Here is a 19,158-nt window from a genome sequence, read left to right as displayed (position 1 = left end):
TAAGAAAGGCGAGATGATGGAACTCGAAGAAGTTCGAGAAGAACCCGAAATACAAAATAACGATCCTACGCCTCAGGAACCATTACTGGACACGCCTGAACCTAGAAGATCCGAGAGGACTTCTAGACCTCCTGTTCGATATGGTCTTCTTCTTGAAGGGGATCAAGATGAACCCGACATTGGATGTGATCCAAGAAACTTCAAGGAAGCAATTTCTGATGCGGATTCAAATTTATGGCTTGAAGCTATGCAGTCTGAATTGGATTCAATGCATACAAACCAAGTTTGGTCTTTAGTAGATCCTCCTGATGGAATTGTTCCAATAGGGTGTAAATGGATCTACAAGAGAAAGCTTGGGCCTGATGGTAAGGTATTGACCTACAAGGCGCGATTGGTGGCGAAAGGTTACACTCAAAGACAAGGAGTTGACTATGATGAAACCTTTTCACCAGTTGCAATGTTCAAGTCCATAAGAATCCTTATTGCCATAGCTGCATGGTATGACTATGAGATATGGCAAATGGATGTGAAGACTGCTTTTCTTAATGGAGACATTAAGGAAGAAATCTATATGAAGCAGCCAGAGGGGTTCACATCCATGGGAAGCGAGCATAAGGTATGCAAGCTTCAGAGATCAATTTATGGTCTAAAACAAGCATCAAGAAGTTGGAACCAGAAATTTGATGAAACAATAAAAGATTTTGGTTTCATCAAGAACCCGGAGGAACCGTGCATGTACATGAAAGTAGTTAAGGATGCTGTGACATTCTTAGTACTTTATGTTGATGACATCCTACTCATTGGGAATGATGTAGGGATGTTGCAGTCAACAAAGATATGGTTATCAGGTAGATTCTCGATGAAGGATTTGGGTGAGGCATCCTACATTCTTGGGATACAGATCTATAGAGATAGATCTAAGATAATGATAGGACTCACTCAATCAACCTACATCGACACCATATTGAAACGGTTTTCAATGGATGGGTCCAAGAGAGGACATCTACCCATGTGTCATGGAGTTTCTTTATCCAAGTCTATGTGTCCCAAGACTGATGCAGAGATAGAGAATATGACACATGTACCATATGCGTCAGCTATAGGTAGTATCATGTATGGGATGATATCTACCAGACCGGATGTAGCATTTGCTCTGAGTGTCACGAGCAGATATCAGGCTAATCCTGGTCAAATGCATTGGAAAGCCGTGAAGGACATTCTTAAGTACTTACGAAGGACTAAGAATATGTTCATGGTATATGGAGGACGAGATCTGAAATTGGAAGGCTATACCGACTCTAGCTTCCAAAGTGACGTGGATGACTCGAAGTCAACCTCTGGATTTGTGTTCATGCTCAATGGCGGTGCTGTCTCTTGGAAGAGTTCCAAGCAGGACACCACAGCGGATTCCACCACTGAGGCTGAATACATTGCAGCGTCAGCTGCTGCTAAAGAGGCCGTTTGGATGAGGAAGTTCGTCCAAGAGTTGGGCGTCATTCCTGAATTTGTTGGTCCAGTCCCGGTGTACTGTGACAACAAAGGTGCCGTTGCTCAAGCAAAGGAACCAAGGTCTCATCAAAGATCCAAACACGTACTGAGGAAATACCACATCATCCGGGAGATTGTGGAAAGAGGAGACATCACTGTCGAACGAGTGGCCTCTGCAGACAATATCGCTGATCCGCTTACTAAGCCCTTGCCAGGACCATTGTTTGACAAACATCGCGAAGCAATGGGTCTACGTAGTATGACTAGTTGGCTATAGGGCAAGTGGGAGATTGAAAGAGTGGGTGCCCAGTGAGCCAACTTGTGGCTATGGGCTTTGATGAATCTTTGTACAAACGATCTTTTGTTTAATGTAATTTACACTTTTATTAATGGCAATGACTTTATCTTTCTTCATATTGTTATATTATGATATACTATTGTTGTTTTGATAAAGACCTTGAATATACTATAGTGTATGTAAGATGTGGTAGAACATGGGGATGTCTATCATGAAATACATCTTATAGTCACTGTATATTCTAAACTGTTCCTAGTCGATTGAGCCGTCCGATAATAAGGATAAGGATCGCTCGAGTTTGAGACTAGCATTTGCGATGCGGAGTACCATGTTTCATTGGTAGGGAACATGGAGATGTTCGAAGCATGCAAATGGATATTCATAGGATGAATAATCGAACTACCCTATCCGGACTTTCCAAGTGGTTATCACTTATCGAGTGGATAAAGTCCGCGGTTTTGGTTGTACACCATTAGTCCTTACTACTTGAAACATCATGGAGACTCTATATGCTAGTACTGTGCTTTGACTCGTTTACCGACTCTATGGGGGTCATCAGGTGTCGGGATTGGGTACAGTTACAACACATATAGGAGTCGATGCATTGTTGTCAAGGATTCACCACATACTTGCGAGTGTGGATATCCTATGCGATCTGAGGAGATATTAGTGTGACGAATCTCTGGCCAGAGTACTTGATGTGATTTAAGAAATGGTTTCTTAGTAGCACATGCGATGTCACTAATTTGATCTTCAAGATGTATTGCATAGTTATCGAATCTTGAGCGACTCTCGATATACCAATGGTTGTTGATTCGATCGGGATATATGGATGAAGGGACCGTACTGTACGCTAACCAAAATCTACTGGTTCTTGTAGGCACTATCAGTGATACCTAGGGAATCATGGGGCGATGTTGCTAGGCGCTTTACCATGATTCGTTGGGCAAGTCGGAAATCGTTGTTCCGAGTCACAAGGAGTTGTGAGCCCAAGGCTAGCTGTATCCCTAAACCATTGAGGGTCACACAGTGTAATGGAGTTTTAATCCCCGTTGAGATAGTTAAATTTAAAGAGTTAAATTTAATGAATAAAGAAGTTGGACTTCTTAAATAAGAGTAAGGGAGTAGGATTTCCTAAAATGACATAGGGATGTACATTTTTGGAAACCACTGAATTCGGATTCAGGAAAATTTATCTTGACTTTAAAATGTGCAGAAATGGTTTCTGTGCACATTGGTGAAATCGGTTCATCAATCGGAGTCACGATGAATTTTATATTAATTTCTGAACATGCGGGCTTTGCTTGTCGGGCCTCAACTTATGACTAATGGGCCCTAAGGTGTTAGTGGCCTGCATTATAAATAAGTTATTGCAGTACAGAAATTACACACAACTGGTCATAATTGAGACAGGATTTTTCGAAAAACCCTAGCCTCCCCTCTCAGTTCGGCCGCCCCTTCCCTTTCTCTGCCTGAGAAATTCCGTTCTGTGATTTTGAATTGCAGTCTGGAATAGCGAATCAAATTCGTTTATTCTCTTCGTAGAAAACTTCTGATAGATTTTCTAGTGCAATCTATCAGAGGGATTAAACCTCTATTCGTGGACCTGATTGAAGGAAAGCTTGTTCATCAGTTCCAGGGAGATACAAGAAGCGCAGAGAAATCTGTGTGGTGTCCAATAATCTCGCTTCGAGATTGAAGGTAAAATTTAATAATTGTTATTTAATTTTACACACATTAATAATTTAATCGTTAAACGGTTGATACCCACACTATGGAATTGTTCCATAATAAAATTTTAAACTTCCGCTGCACCGGGTATCAATCGTGATTGATCTGAACGCCAGTTACCCAACAAATTCTAGTTGGAGGCAACTCCACGTTTGCGTTTCTAGATTCAGGGGCTACGCATTCGTTTATCTCCCTAAAGTTTATCAGACGGATAGGCATCACACCTGAGATTGTTGACAGTGGTTATGATGTCACTATGCCGTCAGGACAGATTATTTCTACCTCTAGTGTCATTCGAGAACTGGAGTTGGAGCTTCAGGGGCACTCCATTCGCGTAGATGTGGTGGTTTTGCCGTTGAGTGGATTTGATTTGATATTGGGTATGGACTGGTTGACAGTCAATGGAGCTTCGATTGACTTTTGTCGGAGATCAGTGTCAGTGAAACCATCAGAAGGCGACCCGTTTACCTTCCATGCATCTCAGAGCAGTGATATTCCTCAGGTGATATCTCTTATTCAGGCGAGGAAGCTGTTGAAACGGGGTTGCCAAGGTTTTCTAGCAAGTATTGTCACGGCCTCAGGACCATCTAGCAGATCATTATCAGAGATAGAGGTGGTTCGTGACTTTCCGGACGTCTTTCCGGAGGATGTTGCAGGAATTCCACCAGTGAGAGATGTGGAGTTCAGCATCGACTTAGTGCCAGACACCGTGCCTATATCTAAGGCACCATACAGACTTGCTCCTACCGAGATGAAAGAGTTGAAGCAGCAGATACAGGAGTTATTAGAGAAAGGCTTTGTTCCTCCTAGCTTCTCTCCATGGGGAGCTCCAGTGTTATTTGTGAAGAAGAAGGATGGCAGTATGAGATTGTGCATCGATTATCGAGAGCTCAACAGGGTCACAGTGAAGAATAAGTACCCACTGCCGAGAATAGAGGACTTATTTGATCAGTTGCAGGGAGCTTTAGTGTTCTCTAAGATCGACCTGCGATCTGGTTATCATCAGCTGCGAGTTAGAGATGCAGATGTGTCCAAGACTGCTTTCTGGACACGTTATGGGCATTACGAGTTCTTAGTGATGCCATTTGGGATGACCAATGCTCCAGCGGTTTTCATGGATCTCATGAACCGGGTTTTTCAGCCGTATCTTGATCAGTTCGTCATAGTCTTCATTGATGATATCTTGATCTACTCTAGGAGCATTGAGGAGCATAGGCAGCATCTACAGACAGCCTTGCAGACTTTGAGGGAGCATCGTTTGTATGCCAAGTTCAGCAAGTGCTTGTTTTGGCTCGAGCAGGTGGCATTTCTTGGCCACATTATTTCGAGAGATGGGATTGCAGTGGATCAGTCGAAGGTTGAGTTAGTGCAGAAATGAGGTATTCCAAGGAATGCTTCAGAGATTCGCAGTTTCTTGGGTTTGGCAGGATATTATAGGAAGTTAATCAAAGGTTTTTTCTCTATTGCAGTACCTTTGACTTCCTTAACCAAGAAGAACGCGAAGTTTATTTGGAGTTCAGACTGTCAGAGGAGCTTCGATCAGCTGAAGGAAGCACTCACTACTGCACCGGTTTTAGCGATGACAGTACCACACGAGGAGTTAGTGGTGTACACCTACGCGTCTAAGCTAGGTTTAGGCGCAGTACTTATGCAGTGTGGTAAGGTTATTGCTTATGCGTCGAGCCAGTTGAAGATTCATGATCAGAACTACCCGACACATGACTTGAAGTTAGCAGCAGTGGTCTTCGCTTTGAAAATTTGGAGGCACTATCTGTATGGAGAGAAGTGCAAGATTTTCACTGATCACAATAGCCTCAAGTACTTCTTCACTCAGAAGGAGTTGAACATGAGGCAACGGAGATGGTTGGAGTTGGTTAAGGATTATGACTGTGACATTAGCTACCATCCGGGTAAAGCTAATGTAGTGGCCGATTCTTTGAGTCGGAAGTCGTCAGTGGTATCGTGTTTGTCAGTGCAGTTACCACTACAGAGTGAGATTCAGAGGTTTGATTTGGAGTTTTACTCGAGTGGTCATGCACCGAGCTTGTCAGTGTTGACGGTGCAGCCGATTTTACGGGATCGGATCAGAGAGGGACAGTCTACTTATGAGGAGTTGCAGCGTTGGAGACAGAGAGATGAGGCCAAGGGTGGTCTTCTGTATACAGTTGTGGATGGCATTGTTCAGTACCGTTGTAGGATGTGGGTACCTAATGTCGATCAGTTGAGAGCTGAGATTCTAGCAGAGGCTCACACATCTCCGTACTCCATTCACCCCGGAAGTACGAAGATGTACCGAGATTTGCAGCTATTGTATTGGTGGCCCGGGATGAAGAGAGACATCGGGAGAGTTATGTCAGAGTGCTTGACTTGTCAGCAGGTCAAGGCTGAGCATCAGCGTCCAGCAGGACTTCTTAGACCTCTTCCTATTCCGGAATGAAAATGGGAGAATATTACGATGGACTTTGTAGTTGGCTTACCGAGGAGTGCCAGAGGTTGCACAACTATTTGGGTGATCGTGGATAGACTCACCAAGTCAGCTCATTTCTTACCGGTGAGGACTACTTACTCGTTGACACAGTATGTAGAGCTTTACATCAAGGAGATTGTTAGACTGCATGGCATACCAGTGTCGATAGTATCAGACAGAGATCCGAGATTTACGTCTGCGTTTTGGAAGAGTTTGCACACTGCATTGGGGACTAGACTTTTGTTCAGTACATCGTTCCATCCCCAGACAGATGGTCAGTCTGAGAGAGTGATCCAGGTTCTCGAGGATCTACTGAGGGCTTGTGTCATCGACTTCAGGGCTCGTGGGAGACTAGACTGCCATTAGTGGATTTTACCTATAACAACAGTTTTCAGGCGTCTATAGGTATGGCTCCTTATGCAGCATTGTATGGGAGGAGATGCAGATCTCCTATGCATTGGGACGAGGTTGGTGAGAGGATTTTACTGGGTCCTGAGATCGTGCAGAAGACAGCTGACATTGTGACTCAGATTCGGGATCGCATGAGGACTACTCAGAGTCGTCAGAAGAGTTATGCAGATACTCGACGACGAGATTTGGAGTTCGCTGTAGGTGATCACGTGTTTCTGAGAGTGTCACCTATGAAGGGAGTAGTGCGATTTGGCCGGAGAGGCAAGCTTAACCCTAGATATATAGGGCCATTCGAGATCTTGGAGAGAGTTGACATGTTGGCCTACCGTTTAGCTCTACCACCAGGGCTAGCGGCAGTGCACAATGTATTTCATGTATCCATGCTTGGAAGATACATCTCGAACCCGTCACATGTGTTGGATTTTGAGCCTCTTCAGTTGGCACCGGAGTTAGCATTTGAGGAGAGGCCTATACGGATCTTGGCCAGGGAGGAGCGCAGATTGAGGACGCGGATCATACCGATGGTCAGAGTCCAGTGACTGAATCATTTGGAGGAGGAAGCTACTTGGGAGACCGAGGCAGACATGAGGACTCGCTACCCGGAGTTGTTCGGGTAAGTACTTTAATTTCGAGGACGAAATTCAAATTAAGGGGGGGAGAATTGTAACACTCAGTATTTTTAGTACGTAAATTCGCATGCATAATTAGGAAATTTATTTATTTAAAATTTTAGATTTATGGGTTAAATAATTATGTGAAATTATTTGTGCATGTTTTAAGTTATTTTTAAGCATTTAACCCATAATTAGTGATTTTTCATGATTTATGGAAATTTAATTATTTTATCGCGTAGACGAGACCGTGGACGGACGAGATGACAACTTTCTATCTAATTTATTTCATGAGCATTTTTAGAGCTCAAAAATATTATTTTGAGTTTTATTTCCTCAAAATTATCAGTATTTAATTTTATATAATTTTAGGATTCCATTTTTATCCAAATTTAGCCAAAATAATGACTTTTTACTATCTTTAAAATTCCCTTAATTATATATTTCGGGATTTTATTAAATTTATTAGATTTTAAATATTATTTAGATTTTTTAAGTTATATATATTTTATATTTAAAACCCTTAATAATATTTTAATTATTCTAAACCTTATTTTATTCTAATTACCCTAAACCTACCCCAAAATCCTACGTTAAATCTTTCAGCCGCCACCCCCTCCCTTGTTCTTCATCTTCTTCATCGGCTAGCATCTCTAAGGACTCCATAGCCACGATTTTGAAGCTTCCAAGTTGTGTCATCGTCGCCTCGTCGTCCCGGAATCGTTATACACGTTTCTTTTCCCTTCAACTTCGGTGAAAGGCATGTTTTTCTTCAAAATTTTCGTACCTATTAGATATTATAGAGTGTGCATTGTGTATTCATCAAAATTTCAAAGTTTTCACAAAAAGGGTTCGTTTTTATGATTGAAGGCGCACGGTTCTTGTTGTGTTTGGTTGTTCATGCTCATGTTTTCCTCCATGGTTGCGTCTAGGCTGCTGGTCAGGGTTCCTAGGCGATGTGGGGGTGGCCTGGACTCGAATGGCTCGAGTGGTTCGAGCCAAACGAGCCCAGGAAACCACTATGTTGAGACGGCTTCCATGGGAGATGCAGATTAGGGTTCACGGGAAGAAGGGTTCGGCTAAGGGCTCTAGGGTGCATGGGGCTGGGTCAAGGGATAGGTTTGAACCGCCCAGACGTGGGCTAAGTCTGGGCGGCAGCGCTCCGGCTAGGGGCGGCCGGAGCAGGACGGCAGCAGCCAAGGAGTGGCTGCTGCTCACGGCCGCAGCAGGAATGAGAGTAGGGGCGACGGGTTTAGGGTTTTCAGGGCGGGTCCGGGTCGAATTATGGGTCCGGGTCGGGTCTGGAAGTAAGTGGATTAAGTTAGTTGGGTCCGGGTCTGGGTTAAGTTAGTTGGGCTCGGGTATTTTATTTTTAAGTTAATTAATAAGTTAAAGTGATTTAATTGGGCTAATTAGATTAATTAAATTAATGGGCTACATTTAAGTTTATTATTGGGCTTGAATAATTATTTTAAGTTAGACTAATAATTTTTATGGGCTTGGGAGCCCATGAGAATTATTGGGCCATTCTTTGGGCTTTTGGGCCCATTGGGCCAGACTAGGTTGTTATTGGGCCATAAATGTTTTAATGGGTTTGAATTTATTAATTGGGCCTAGAAATGTATTTTTGGGTTTAAGTGTGTTAATGGGCCAGTCTCAGTGTTAATGGGCCAGATTTAAGAAAATGGGCTTGAGTGTTAGGGCCAGCAATTCAGTACAACCCATGAGAAATTGCATGTGTCCTGAATATATATTTAATTATTTGTATGCATGGAAGTTATTTTTAGTATTTATATGTTAGTATGAAATTAAATTAAATATATATGAAGGACACACATTTTATTTAAGTACATGCATTCATGAAATAATTTTTATGCATGATTTAATGTTTAAGGTTGAGCAAAAGAAAATAATTCTTTTATGTTGGAAGTTGAAGTAGTGTGACAATTTAAGGGGGATTCGTTCCCATATGTGAACTATTGAAGGGCAGTTTACTGCCAATTTAAGAGGTGATTCGTCACCGCCACGTACGTTGGTTTATCACGCTGATCAGTATTTAATGTATGTATGGTTACACTATGGATACGACCTTTCGATGTTAGAAAATACTTTGCTCAACAATGTTTATGTATTATTATGATATTCAAGTTTAATTTAAGTTTATGCTATGTTCATGATATTTTTCAGCATGCTCATTCATGTATATGTTATGTATTAGTATTTAAGTGATTTAAATTATTTTAAACCCTTGTTATGTTAGCATGTTGGGCCTCTAGGCTCACTACACTGATATGGTGCAGGTGAGTACGTAGAGGAGGATGTAGTACCCACCGGCGGCGAGGACCTATGAGCGGACATGCAGTAACCCCGTGACCGTTGTCTAAGTCTACGTAATGTTTTGAATATTTTTATCGTGTTATACATTTTTATTTATTTTCAGTGGTGGATATTATTACTCATTTTATTTAAATATTTTCAGTGCATGAAAATTTTATTTATTTTGCTTATTTCAGTATTTTTTTAAATGTTATACTCAGATATTTAATTTATTAAAGGTTGCATTTTTTTTAAGTTATTTATTTTTAAATCTATTTATTCTGTGCATATATGTATGGGCATATATGTACATATTTTTACTTAGTAAGTATAAAAAAAAATATTTCCGCATATTTAATTATATTTAGAGAGTTAGGGTCGTTTCACAATCACCGCAACATTATTTGTCATCCAGTCCATCCCAAGTATCATGTCAAACTCAGGCATGAGCAACACTATCAGATCTGCACTCACTGATTGCCTTTGCAACAAGAGCTCAAGATTCTTCACTATATTCCTCGTAGATAGTTCTTTTCCTGATGGGATGGTCACTGTGAATCCACCAAACAACTCTTCACACTCAATACCCCTCTTGCGGGTAAAAGCCTCCAAAATAAAAGAATGTGTAGCCCCCGAGTCCAACAAGGCTCTAGTGGCCACACCGGCTACTAAAATTCTACCTGCATTAAAGGTGATTACAACCACGAAAAGATTGAACACTAACAAGACTAGTTCTACCTAGGTTCATTCTAAGTCATTGAATTTCCAAAAACCAAAACTATTCATGCCAACACAGATAAGTAACACGAAGCATGCAACCTAATAAGTTCACATTCCCAATAAGGGAAGCTCATAATCAAAAATTGCATCTACGAATCAATTAAATCACCCTTAATAAAAAGCTCTAAATATTACCTGTGATGAGAGTGGTATCAGGATCAGCCTCCTCGGCCTGCATCACAAAGACTCTCCCCTGAGTCGGCGTCTTTCACAAAGAACAATTTGAAACGACGTGTCTTGGCTTCTTGCATCGATAACAGACTCCGGAAACTACCAGACACTGCTCATTATGGGCACGCTTGCAATCCGGGCAAAAAGGCTTCTCCCCAGTCTTGGGAGGAGCGGGTCTCTACGCTTGGTGCCCCTGAGGTTTCTGAGCATGGTGCCCATGGGGTCTATGGGCCAGATTCCCCTGAGGTGTGAACGGTCCCTGTTGTCTTTGTGGCCCAGTAAATGGCCTCTTGCCCTGCTGCTGCTGGTGACCCTGATGAGTGAAGGTCCTCTTGCTATGAACCTCAGCACTGATGTCCTTCAAGGACTGCTCGTACCGTAATGCCTTCCTGATAGCGGCAGCATAGTCCACGGGCTCATCCATCACCACATCCCTACAAATATTAGGCCTCAGACAAGCAACAAAATGTTGCAACTTCTCCGCCTCATCATTTTCTATCAATGGAACAAAGTTGCAGCCCATCTCGAATTTGCACACAAACTCGGATACAGACAAATCTTCCTGCCGGAGACTCGTGAACTCTTTCTTCAACTGCGCTCTCACCTCGGCTATATAGTACTTCTCATAGAAGAGAGTCTTGAATGCTTCCCAAGTCAGGGTAGTAACATCAACAGTCTTCTCCACACCCTCAAACCACAAGGAGGCAGCGTCCTTGAGTAGGAACGTCATACAGCGAACTCAGTCTCCATCTCCCAACACCATGTAGCGGAAAATCGCTTCAAGAGAGCGAATCCAGCCCTCCGCTACCATCGGATCCGAAGTGCCAGAAAAGTTCTTAGGATCGATCTTCCTGAACTGCTTATAGATCGCACTAGGTCTAGCCCTCGGGGCCTCGGCATGCTGCTCTAGGATACGAGCCAGGCCAGCTAGCACCTGAACCCCAACATCAACTGGTGGAGGGGGCGGAGTAGGTGGCAGCGGCGGAGGCAGTGGAGGTGCATGTGGATCACGTCGAGGTATCATCTGTGCGCAAGTTCAAATTCCAAAAATTCAAATTTCATGCCTTAAGAAAAAGATTTTTATTTAAACTTAAACATGCTCAAATAATTTAGGAAACTAATGCTACTAATCTAAACAAATAGAAATAAATAAAACATAAATCTTACAGACTTTGAGGCGAGATCCCTTGAGATTCGGCAACCGGCATTAGGCACAGCCCAAACCAAGACCGTGCTTTGATACCAACTGAGACTACCATAACCTCAAAAAAATAAATAATAAATAAGGAATTTGTGGAATTCTTAAAAAATTTCGCCATGACTCGCTTTAAAATATTGTAAGCCCAACTGACACAGTCAGTAATTAAAATCAAAGTAAAGTAAACACCAGATAAAAATCCAAATACGATAGTCATAGAATCCAAAAAAGGGAAGTTAATCCCACATAGTTGCGGAAAAAGAGAACCGCTAAGTTTACATACCAAAAATTCTAAAGCAGGGAAATCACATCCTGCAAAAGACTAACAGAGTATGAATTACTAAACTCATAAATAAAAACATCATAGTTTGTGGAACAACTAAAAGCACGTCGGTCAAGGGCCTGCACCACCGGTGACCTCGCTTTGGGGATCCTGCCCCTCGATCTCAGTGAAATACTCCTCACCTGAAAACAATAAGTGTAGTGAGCCTAAAAAACTCAGCAAGAATATGGGGGGGGGGGAAATAACTTATAATAAAAATACTTTGTGCCCTATAGTTTAAAAAGATTATTTCTGAGTAAATAATGTGAATATGAATGTAACATATGCATGGATAAGTCAAACATTGACCAATAAATTGAATATACTGTACTGAACATGTAACTAAATGACTTGAACTGAAATTGTGAACTTAGATCCATGGATTGTGACTCTATGGGTTTCATTCATGATCATGGTTGTGGTGCACTATGCCGCAAGGAAGTCAGGATAACACCCAACCCGTCTTGCCCTATGGTTTGTATGGGAAGCCAAGATTTCTCCTAGCCTGTCCATACACATGAATTTCAGTAAGGGAAGCTAAGACGTCTCCCAGCCCGTCCGAACACATGAATGTTACTGTAGTCACAATCATCTCACTTCGTTCGTAAAATACTTTCTTTCATTCATAAATATGAGACTTAGCATGCATATGTAAATATGATGTACATGTAAATGTTGATCGATAATCATGCATATGAGTCAAACAAAAATGACCAGGATGGTGATTTAGGAACTAAACCAAAGGATGGAAAATTTAACCCATAAATTGCACATACGACAAATTTGAGCGGTTTACCCATAAAATTTATAACTTGCTTGATTCTTATCCAAAAAAGATTACGCTTGAAACCACGACTCCACGACACTTAGAACTAAGTAAGAAGATCATCCTCGGGATTTATTTCCTAAGCGTTTATTTTTCAAAAGAACGGTTTCCGGGCAGCAGCCCCTTAGCCTTAATTACATTTCTGCGTCTTATCAACTAAAAATCTAAAACTCGACCCAAATTTAACCGAATTGATTCTCTCTTCAACCAAAATATTACCAACATCCTAGACTAATCCCAGACCCAAGCCCTTGGCCAAAACCCAAGTTTAACCCCTTCTTAAAAATCAATTTCTGGACAGCCCCACAGCCTCACTAAATTTCCGCTCCAGTCCTATTTTATTCTCGATCAACACTTAGCTGTTTGACCCCCAATTTCCAAGACAATAAAATTAGGAACAAGACCCATAGAAGGACTCACTCATGTCCCATAATATCAGCCCCTATCCAGCTTAACTCCCTTAAAAAAATGACACCCCTAATCCCTCTTCAAACCGAGCCCAAACCAACCTTCCTACTCAATAGCACCTCAACTACATCCCACAAGCTTGAGTCATCGGTCACCCTCGATGCTACCATGTGAACTACATATCACCCATGGTAGCTCTAAATCATCATCCAACTCATCCCAACCACACACCAGGAGGTCGAACAAAAACAGGCATATAAATAAATCTGAAAAAGCCATGTACATAAACTTGAAATTTTTGAACAAACCATTCCGTGAAGAAACAGGACAATAATCGAACCAAGGCTACAAAATTCTGGAAATGACCAAACCAACAACACATACTATAAAAACCAGTAAATATGATCAATCACAAGTTTATGAAAGTTTTGGAAAATTGCTCGAACATATGCTATGAACTTCTGGACATTTCGATCTCATGCTTATGGACATTGACCAAATCAAATGAAAAACATAAACCCATAAATCATAGTAGCAACCGAGCCAAGTAAAATGCACAATTTTTTGAAAAATCTAACGAAGAAAAGCATTCTCGAACAGGGAAAAGATCGAGTAATGAGTTTCAAAATTTCACAAAAATGCAACACACAAACTAATATAATACACATGGTGAAGAAAAAATACATTATCCTTGCCTAAGCTACACAATTTCTAATGGAAAAACTCTGAGATTTTCGAACAAGCGCAAGTGTTCGAAGGGCTTGTTGTCGTGAGTTGCTAGGAGGTAGTGTTGCTTGAATGAGCTGAAATTGAGCTAAACAAAAGAAGAAACAGCTCGTCCCGTTTCTTGGAGTGAATCACCAAAGGAGAAAAATTAAGATGGATGAGCTAAGGGAAGAAGAAAATCGAAGCCGTGGCCTCCATTAAACAGAGGGAAAATCTCAGCTATGGTGTGTGTGTTGTGCATGTGGTGTGAGTTTTGTGTGTGGCTAGGATTTAATCTTGAGTTCAAATGCTAGATTAGGTAACCCTAGAAAAAAAAATTGAATATATGAAATTAATGAAAAAGTGCAACACACTCTTAAAAAGAGCTAAACAAAAATAACAATTTATACTACAAATTAAGTCGTACTAAATAAAATGCAAGCTCAAAAATCCTAACTTAAAATATTAAATTTGATTTTACTAGTCCGGGAATTAAAATGTTTATTTTCGCAGAAGTTAAAAATAATAAATTCTGATGCGCGGGAAAAATATAATATTTAGCCAATTAACCCAGAAAATTGAAATAATTAAAATCATAAATATTAAAGACAGATTTAGGCATGAAAATTAAATTAAGAAATTCTAGGCGTCATAGTTGCTGACTCCAAAACATGAGTAGGGTAGTTCTTCTCATGCTCCTTCAACTGCCTAGAAGCATAAGCGATAACCCTATCTTGCTGCATAAGCACTGCCCCAAGTCCCAGCTTGGAAGTATCAGTATAAACCACAAAATCTCCCTCTACTGATGGCATAGCTAACACTAGTGCCGTCTTAAGAGCTTCCTTCAACACATCGAAGCTCTCTTGACACTCTTGACACCCTAAAAGCCCTTGATAAACTTCCTATAGTAACGGCCGATCCGAGAAAACTGCGAATCTCCGATGCATTTCTAGGTGTAGACCACTCCTTCACTGCTTGAACCTTGGAAGGATCCACTTCTACCCCACTCTTGGAAATAATATGACCCAATAATGCTACTCGCTCAAACCAAAATTCACACTTGTCAAACTTAGCAGACAATTTTTTCTCTCAGAGTACCTCACAAACTGTAGTGACCCTTACCGAGATCACCTACTAATCAGAAACTTAAGCATGCGGTTAACTTTAATTAAACAGTAAACCAGAATTAAATCGCGAAAGCCATAAATATTATACAATCTTAAGGAAATTAATCTGCAAATACCCAAATAGTTATACAACAAAATCGAAAATACTGTATCAACCCAATACAATAAAATAAAACCCTAGGCAAAGCTCCAGCTGGCCATCCACTTCCTAGCCCCTCTTAGATCCACCCGCCTCATCCAATCGCAAACCTGCCCTATGGAATAGGGAGTACAGATACACAATGTACGAGACGTGAGAATAAAATGTTGAGCACGAGAGTATGAGTATACATTCATGCAAGTGTACCTCCTACCGACTAGAGGCCAAGAATCAGATATCAAAGATAGACCGAAACCTGGTATGTAGCATGATGTGCCGTCGCTTCAGGAGGTCGCTCACATACCAAAAACCAGTGGATACTCCGGACCCAAATCAATGGAAGTCCATCCACTAACAGGATAGGGTAAAACCCTACTAATAGATATCTCAAAAGAGATAGCTCAAGATGCAAATGTATGCAACATATAATCATGTCATATAAATCATGAAGTCACATAATAAATGCATACTCAGTCAGGATATCTCGAACAGTACTTTCGTACCTCAATTACTAGGCAAGCTCTACCAGCTCTAGATCCACGCCTATAATCCGCAATACACTGCCAAATTATACTAATATCATTATAGTGTTCTAAAATCCTTAACTAAGCTATTGCATACTACTAAATATTTTTAGGAAGCAAAAGCTATACCTGCGTCCGTCGTCAGCCCGTTGTTGTCGCTTGCCTCAAAACTAGGCCACAGCTCCGCTACGACGCCTGGATCATTACGCCACTTCTAGATTCTCAATGGGACGCCTAGAATTCCCTAGATCTAATTTAGAAGACTAAGGAATCGAGAGAAGAGAGGTGAATGGTGCATCTAAAAATGAATCTCGGCACCTCTATTTATAGACGGAGTTTGGGTCGTCCGAACTGGCTTCGGAGCATCCGAAGCCCCATCAATGCGTCAGCCGTGATGTCATCTTGCTGACGTAAGAAATGACGTAATAATGGACTCCGATCGGGCCGTCTGAACATGCCAACGGAGCGTCCGAACACGTTCGAAGCCTCCGATCCTGGCTTCGGATCGTCCGATCACGTTCGGAGCCTCAGATCTCCCTTTCGGAGTGTCCGAACTCAGGGTTACTAATTGCGATTTGTTCTTTAATATCTTTATTTGGTTACGGGCTATTACATTCTCCCCCACTTAAGATATTTTATCCTCAAAATCAAATCTTTAGTACCGAAAGCGAAAAATCGTGCATAAACATCATTATTCAAATAAAACATTTACAGAGTTAAAAACTGAATACAACTCGACAATAAAATCAAAATAACTCAGGATGTTCTGAACGTATCCTGCTCTCAAGCTCCCAAGTGGCCTCTTCAGTGCCTCGGCGCTGCTACTGAACTAAAACCAGAGGAATGACTTTATTCCGCAAGACTTTATTCTTACGATCCAGTATATGAATAGGTCTCTCTACATACGTTAAATTCGTATCCACCTGAACTTCATACGACTGTGGAATATGAAACTGATCCTCTACATATTGTCGCAATAGAGATACGTGTAACACATTGTGAATACTGGACAGATACGGTGGCAAAGCTAGCCGATATGCTAAATCGCCAATGCTCTCCAAGATCTCAAACGGACCGATAAATGTGGGAGACAATTTGCCCTTGAGGCCAAATCTGAGATTCTTGCAGAAAGGTGAAACTCTCAGAAACATTTTCTCCCAAACATCAAACTACAGAGGTCTACGCTTAGTATTAGCATAGCTGACCTGATGATCCTGTGCAGTCTTAATCCGTTTCTTGATCTGATCAACAACACCTGCTGTCTGCTGGACTAACTCCGGTCCCTCACCCTATCTCTCCCCCACTTGTTCCTAGAAGAGTGGAGTACGACAACATCGCCCGTACAATGTCTCAAAAGGTTACATCCCAATGCTACTATGATAGTTGTTGTTGTACGCGAACTCAATCAATGGCAAATGATACTGCCAGGCTGAACCAAAATCCATAGTGCACGATCGAAGAATATCTTCCAAAGTAAGGATAGTGCGCTCTGACTGACCATCTGTCTCCGGATGATAATCAGTACTCAAACTGAGATTAGTGCCCATTGCACGCTGAACACTCCCCAAGAACCAAGAAGTAAACCTGGGGTCTCGATCGTTGACAATGCTCACAGGCACTCCATGAAGTCGAACGATCTTATGAATGTACAACCAAGCCATACGATCCACAGAGTACTCTCGGCTATAGGAAATGAAATGCGCTGACTTGGTGAGTCGGTCCACCACAACCCAGATAGCATCACAATTCCTTGAGGATACTGGCCAATGGGTCACAAAATCCATCGTGAAAAGATCTCATTTCCACTCAGGAATAGGCAGACTGTGAAGCAAACCTCCAGGTAGTCGGTGTAGCGACCCGACCCGGATCCACTACCTAATCCGAGTTAAGAGCATAATTAAGCATGCATTAAATCAAATTGCTGCGGAAGACTAAATACAAGTAGACCGGCAGAATACAACCGGCTAATCAAACTTGATTTATACAACCCAATCGAATTACTTTAAATAAAACCTTCAACTAATCCTGCTGTCTTCAAGGTCACTGGCTACTCCATGCTCCTAGTGCTCAATCCTGCACCTATACCTGCCCCATCGAATAGGGTATCCAGATACACAGAAAATACTGGACATGAGCTCTAAGCTCAATACGAAAGCACGGATAAACATACAAATATGATGCATGCAAATGACCGGGTATCCATATCTGGGATAACTGTATACAAACTGCTCAAACTGGTGCCTGGGATATAAGCTCGTCACATCAGGGTAGCTAACCACTGTGTGCGACCACTCATTCCCGAATCCCAGACGCAGACCGCGGAGTCCTCGAGGTATCAGTACCTAAGGGTACTCGATATCAAACGTCCTAACAGGGCTGAGAAACCCTAACTGGCTCATCTCGAAAGATATACAGATGTACAGGCACAAGATGATATGCACATGCCGCATAACAATAATAACATGCAAACACATAAATGCAACATATAACCATGCATATTCGCTGGCAATCTCAGTCAGTACTTACGTACCTTTCTAAGGCAGTCCTAGTAGTCCCATTCTAGGTTCCAAGCCTATCATCAAGTCTACAATGCAAATACCCATGCATCATTCAATAAGCACTAAAAGCCTTAACTAAGCTATTGCATACTCCTAAATAATTTAAGGAGACCATAGCTATACCTGCATCCGTCGTCAGCCCACTGATGGTGACTATCCCGCAACTAGGGCACTCCCCTGCTGCGAATCCACAGCCTCGAACACGGCTCTACAACACGAGCACTGCTCCGCTACTATGTCAGACACTGTCTGACTACACTAAAACAAATACCCTACTCCAACTCTAAAATAAGAGTACCCAAAGCCCTAAAATAGGACCACAAGGGCGAAGGATAGAATTCGGAATTGGCAAGAAATGAATGCCTCAGACCTTATATTTATAGGCATTGATCGGAACGTCCGATCCTGCCATCGGAGCTTCCGAACATCCTTATCTGCCACATGTCAAAATCTCACTGGTTGACTTCGGATAGGGCGATCGAATCTTCCGATCCCGATCGGAGTTTCCGATCCTGCCACACGCCATGCATGACGTAATATCGATCGGAGCTTCCGATCCTGCATCGGAGCTTCCGTGATCGGAGCTTCCGATCTCACCTTCGGAGCTTCCGATCCTTCAGATACCAAATTGGATTAATTAACATAATTAATCTCTTAATTACCAATTTCGGTTACGGGGTACTACATTCTCCCCACTTAAGATATTTCGTCCTCGAAAATAGATCTTAAGTACCGAATGCAATACAAAGTACAGAAACATTCTTTATTCAAATCAAACGTTACAACCGAATACAACTCAAAACTAAAATCAAAACAACTCAGGATGGTCTTCACGCATCCTTTCTTCAAGCTCCCAAGTAGCTTCCTCAGTGCCTCGGCGCTGCCACTGAACTAACACCAAAGGAATGACTTTGTTCCGTAAAACCTTATCCTTATAATCCAGGATACGATTAGGTTTCTCAGCATAGGTCAAATCCTTGCTCACTTGAACCTCAGACTGCTGCAGAATACGAGACTCATCCTCGACATACCGTCGCAACAGTGATACGTGGAACACGTCGTGAATACTGGAAAGATG

General features: G+C 41.8%; 1 protein-coding gene across 1 annotated transcript; it reads right to left on the bottom strand.

Moving 5' to 3' along the window:
• Positions 1 to 10,451: 10,451 nt before the first annotated feature.
• LOC140889241 (uncharacterized) lies at positions 10,452 to 11,003 on the bottom strand. The gene has a single exon (XM_073296953.1). It carries the CDS (start codon positions 11,001 to 11,003, stop codon positions 10,452 to 10,454), a length of 552 nt encoding a protein of 183 aa, XP_073153054.1.
• Positions 11,004 to 19,158: the final 8,155 nt, after the last annotated feature.

This window comes from Henckelia pumila, chromosome 3 (genome assembly GCF_033568475.1).
Source record: "Henckelia pumila isolate YLH828 chromosome 3, ASM3356847v2, whole genome shotgun sequence".
NCBI classification, from domain to species: Eukaryota; Viridiplantae; Streptophyta; class Magnoliopsida; order Lamiales; family Gesneriaceae; genus Henckelia; species Henckelia pumila.
This window is presented reverse-complemented; position numbering and strand designations above follow the sequence as displayed.